Genomic DNA, 5,350 nt, shown 5'->3' on the forward strand with positions numbered 1-5,350 from the left:
AGCCATCCAATCAGTAGATCTGATGGTCCAACGTGATCAATACTTGTCCAGCGAAGGAGTAGTATTTTTTCTCCGAAGGGCAAAATGGGCAGAGGGAAAAAACGCCTCCCGCACGAGATTAAAATAAAAAATAAAATCCCGCACACAAAAAGGGTATTTTGGGGAGATGGAAATTTGCCCACCCCGGTCAATCCCCGATCCATCTAATTTTCTCCTGCAGATTCGCTAAAGAAAAAATCTCTCCCGCACACACCACCAGTCGCTCGGCGGCGCACCCACCCACTGCATGTCCACACCAGATCCACTCACTCGGCTGCGCGCTATTCCAGGCCGCCGCCGGCAGCCAACTGAGCTCCTCCTCGGCTGCGCGCTATTCCAGGCCGCCGCCGGAAGCCGGTACGTCGACAATGGAGACCGCCAAATGGCGGCGTCTACGACCAGATCGCCGGTAAAACCCGCAGCGCCGCCGGCCAGCGAGGCCGGGCGCCAAGATGGAGGCTATGGAGGGCGGACCCCGGCCCTTCTGTGGCGCTCGTTGGACTAGTACGGTTGGCGGCGGCAAGCGGTGGCGGGGGGAGCAAGGTGCGGCCGCCTGGTTGCCTCCTGCCGTATCAGCAGAGGAGAAGCATCTGGGAGAAATTGCGGCGTCGGCTCTGGTGGAAGGCAGGTACGGCAAGCACCTGGCGTCGCTTCAAGAGTGGATGAAAAAAGGTGTTCCCCCATGTGCGTGCACTCCAGCTGCTGGCCGTCGACGAGGATCATCACCCACCGAAGACGTATGTCTCTCTCCTCTCCTCTGTTCATAGAAAAGGGAGCCACCGGCATGATGAGAAATTGCAGTTGGAAGTGAAATTTGATATTTTGAATCTCAAGTTTCTGTCAACTCTATAACAAGAACGTACTTGAAATTGTTGAATTAAATTCTGTTAACTCTCTTCTAATCAAAAGAAAAAAAAGATTTGAAATAGGGAAATACTAAGTGGAAACTGGGGAATTGCAAACAAGTCTTTGTTACAGACAGAAAAGGTGGCTTAGGGATGTGGCAGTGAACATTAGGAAAACTATTGCTAGATCACCACTTCTCAGTTTTTCTATAACAGAACCAATCCTTCCGTTAATAATTTTTCTTCATACTTCTTGTATGAAATAATAATTCATACAATTGAATAACTGATTGCTTAGCAAAAGGCTGTTGCAATGGTATTAGTTTATCTTAACAGTCCTTCTGCTGTTCAGCTCTGTTCCTTGCATGAATTTGGAAATGCAGATTATAAAAGGAATAACTTTGCTGCAGCTGGTCGGCCTTCCTCACGCTGAACCCTTTGACTTTAGCATATCTATTATAGAACTCGAAACCTTGTTCCTCGCTTGTGAATGTTTGACTAACCACCATGTAATATTCTTCAATTTCCTCTATGCTGACGTGGTGAGCATCCATGTTGTGTAACTGCCATCCACAAAGAAACTGAATAATGTTATTTAGGCATCTCCAGTGCCAAACTACATCATAAAAAATGTAAATCAAAGTACTTCTGCTACATACACCGGCAAGCAATTCCTGCTCTAGAGAATCATTGATAGCAACTTACAGCTTCTCAAAGAAGAAAAATCATCCTATGAGTTGGTTGTAGTACTGTATATCCTTCTGAGGAACAAGATTATTATTAGGAAAGGAATATAATCTCTACTGTGACGTGCTGCAGGCTTGTCAACCACGCGTCTGTCTCCCAAGAATGCCGGGCAAGGCAACGAGGACCGCTTCACGCTGCTCAACGCGGACGCGTCGTCCGGGACGCAGTTTCCTTTCTTTCATCAGTCCGTCCGCCTCGTAGTCGTAGGAACCTGTTTCGATAGGTCGATCACGTATATATAAACACACCGAGCGAGACCCCGTATATGGTGTGACCAAAAAAGATCGGCGGCGGCGAGTTAGATAGACTAGGATAGGAGAAGAGGCGGCGACGGCGAGAGGGAGATCGATCGAGGCGGTGATGGAGTACGGATCACCCAACGGCACGGCGGTGGAGAAGTTCAACGACTCGCCGGCGCCAGCAGTGGCAAGAAGACACGAGACACCCAGCAGCGCCCTAAGCGATTTCTTACCCATCAAGGCAGAGTTGCAGAGGCAGACGAGCTTCCTCATCGACAGGGAATACAACGATGTCGTGATTCGGGTTTTCGTTGAGCTTGTATACCCGGGAGGCCAAAGTATGGATATGGACCGTGAGATCAAGAGGCGTGCACATGATATCTTTAGCCGCTTTTCTGGTCCCGTCCCGTTGGGGTTCAAGGAGAAGCTACATGAGACGGTTGATGATGGGGCAGTTGGTGATTTCGAGCGCGCCATGTCCGTGTTCGCCCGGCAGATATGCGTGCCTCTAGGAAAACTTGCAACTCTGCTCTCCAATGAAGAAAGAGAAGGGCAACACAAACAAATCCGGCAATTGTCTTTGATTTCAGAAATCATCCATGGTTTAAGGGCCACGCTGTCGCTGGGGATGCCACACAATGATGGGTTTTTGAAGCCCGGATCACCGTACATCGACTCGGTGTTTCCGAGAGTGGTACTACGGTGGGGCTGCAGAAGCGCCCTCATCGTGTACTCACGCATCAAGAAGGAGCTGCAGAGGCAGGTGGGCGAGCTCATTGACACGGAAGACAACGGTGTTGAGCTCCGGTTGTTCAATCATTACGGTGTATGCTCAGGAGCAAGTATGGAGGATGCAATCAGGACAAGTGCAACTAAAATCTTCAAGAGATATTTTGGCCGCATCCCGCAGTGGTACAAGAAGATGGAGGCTGAGAGGAGTGATGAGACGAAGGCCGAGACGGATGACGAGACAGATGATGAGATAGAAGGTTTCAACCTCAACGTGTCCTTGTATTGCGACGACATATGCAGGCAGGTAGAAGAACTCCTAGGTCTGGTCTCACTTGACAAAACTCCACAAATTGAGCAATTGCTTCGGGTTGCATATGAGATCAAGGATTTCAAGCGCAATCTGGCAAAAGTGGGTTGGATGCTAGTGGAGGAGGGGGAGGAGGAGATTGTGGCACAAGGGATGGAAATCAAGGGAGAAGTGGTGGTCAGTGGAACAATTGTCACAATGACAAAGGCGAGTAGCTTGGAGGAGAAACATGAGGAGGAGATGATCTTGGTGAAGAAACATGAGGAGGAGGAGGAGAATGGAGAGGAGTCGGAGAGGGCAGGGGAGGAGTAGCAGTGGCGGTGACAGAGGAGAAGGAGCAGCCATAGATGTTCGGCAGGGTGGGAGTCAAGGGAGACAAAATCTCCACTAGTTATGGTTGTAGCAAACAAACTCCTTCTGTTTTGTTAAACCGTACAATAATCTCTCATTTTGGTGTTTGCCTAGTCAGTTGAACAATGGTCTGTTGTCGAGTTCTTTGTAAATTTATTGTTGCATAACTAAGCAGTTCAATGAACTCTGAATATGGCTGACTCTATCTTGTAGGCTTTGCTAGATCATAGACAGTTCATTTTTGCAGACTTTATCGTTTTGTGTACACGCCACTCAATGGTTCAATGAGAAACTTAAGCCCTTTAGTGCGCCATGAATGTAGATTTTGCAACTTATAATTTCTCTATTTAAGTAAGTTTTAAAATGCAGGTCGTCTCTGTGTTTTCCATACCTAGCACTTTTTCTTGTCTTAAAATAATAGATTCAAAAATCACCAGAGCTGAATTGGGATCAGCAATATTGCTTTGCAACTCTGGTGTCTCTAAGATACTAGTTGTGTACTAATTCAATCTAGTGTTTTTGCTTTTCTTAAAGAAATAGATTCAAAATTTACCAGAGCTGAATTTGGATCAGTGGTATTGCTTCGCACCTCTGGTGTCCCTCAGATACTAATTGTGAACTCTTTGGATCTGGTGTTTTCGTTTGTCTTAAAGAAATAGCTTCAAAATTCACCAGAGCTGAATTGTGATAAGCAATATTGCTTTACAACTCTGGTGTGTCTCAAGCACTAATTGTTACCTAATCTTAGGCACTAATTGTTAACTAATTACATATGGTTTTTCTCCTGTTAATTTCTATGTGAATTTTCTTTGCATTATGTTTCATGTTCCGGTGATCATTAATTTTTCATATTCCCTTTGCTTCTCTTGTTCTCACTGTAGTGTCTTTGCTTACTGTAGATTGTATGTGCCTGAATAGTGCCTCCCTTCTGAACTATTTCATGGTAGCTTCTCAGTTCTTTTTAGTACAACAACGGGCACATTGTTGCTATAGTGTCTTTCTTTTAAATATGGTTCACTGAATCTTGTATGTACCAGTATTCAATGGTTTGATGAAAGGTTTAGGCCAGAGGACAGCCCTATTTTACTGCACCATTCATGATAAACCAAGTATTTTTTGCTGTCTAGAAATTGATTCTTCTGTTGATCGGTCTTTCTTATATTTTGTGATGTGCTGGTTATCCTGAATAAATGCTTTTTTTTCGGGTAATCCTGAATAAATGCGAGTGTGCTGATATATTTAATTTTCCAATGCAGGTCTATGTATTTTTTATGCGTACTGCTTATTTGCTTCTCTGAATAAATAGCTGTAAAATCAACATGGACTGGAGTGTGCTGATATATACACGTTAGTAAATCAAATCCAATTATTTACTGTGATTTCCCGCAGTTATCTTTGGGTCTCTATTCAGGCATTCTACAATATTTGTCTAGCAGAGTTTTTGCTTTACTTTGGAGAACAGATTTGCTGCTTGATTCTGCATGTTGTGGAGAGTTACCGCTCCATTTAATGTATCAGTGTAGGTGATCTGCTTCTTAGTAATACCTGTCAGTGCCATTTCTTTTTATAGGAGGTTTTGCCTTCTGTCTGCATATCAGCAAAACCATGTTGCTTCGCTGCACATGTTTCATATGGATATTGTTTGATCCTATGTTCTATTGGAAATTTGTTCGTGCATCATACTCCTATATGTGAGACATGTTAGTTTATGGCCGTGTTGCTTGTAACTGATGATTTACCGTGTAAACTGTCGTTTTGATCCCAGAAATTCTAGTGAAGTCTCATCACCAGATGAGATGAACCTGCTGTTCTTGCGTCCATGCGTGATGAGCTGGTGCTCCGCAACTGTCAATGCTGAGACTGAATTATTCTATTTCTATGGTTGGCGGTGCAACCATAGTTAAGCATGATCCATGCGCCCCCTCCTCCTGCAGCGCTGGCGGCGGCGGGGCTTCTCACCTTCCTCCCCTGGTCGGGATCTCGGCGGTGCGGGCCACCGCTCATGGGGGAGCCGGGTCCGGCGGGGCCCCCGGCGGCGGGGACGCATGGATCCGGTGGCGGCTTCGCTGGGAGGCAGCGGTGCAGCTCCG

General features: G+C 46.0%; 1 protein-coding gene across 3 annotated transcripts; it reads left to right on the plus strand.

Moving 5' to 3' along the window:
* The first annotated feature begins 207 nt into the window (after positions 1 to 207).
* Positions 208 to 4,940, plus strand: LOC119366316. Of its 3 annotated transcripts, XR_005176004.1 has the most exons (3): positions 216 to 776; positions 4,517 to 4,607; positions 4,697 to 4,940. XR_005176004.1 is itself a non-coding variant. In XM_037632032.1 (2 exons), exon 2 carries the CDS (start codon positions 1,992 to 1,994, stop codon positions 3,219 to 3,221), a length of 1,230 nt encoding a protein of 409 aa, XP_037487929.1. In that variant the 5' UTR covers positions 208 to 776; positions 1,704 to 1,991; the 3' UTR covers positions 3,222 to 4,510. The 3 variants fall into 3 exon arrangements, 1 of the variants encoding a protein (XP_037487929.1); XM_037632032.1 differs by lacking the exons at positions 4,517 to 4,607; positions 4,697 to 4,940 and adding an exon at positions 1,704 to 4,510 and having other exon boundaries at positions 208 to 776; XR_005176003.1 differs by having other exon boundaries at positions 218 to 776; positions 4,517 to 4,940.
* Positions 4,941 to 5,350: the final 410 nt, after the last annotated feature.

This window comes from Triticum dicoccoides, chromosome 2B, assembly GCF_002162155.2.
Source record: "Triticum dicoccoides isolate Atlit2015 ecotype Zavitan chromosome 2B, WEW_v2.0, whole genome shotgun sequence".
Lineage (NCBI taxonomy): Eukaryota > Viridiplantae > Streptophyta > Magnoliopsida > Poales > Poaceae > Triticum > Triticum dicoccoides.

Coding starts and splice junctions, on each gene's coding strand:
- LOC119366316 (XM_037632032.1), top strand. CDS start 1,992: ATGGAGTACGGATCACCCAACGGCACGGCGGTGGAGAAGTTCAACGAC.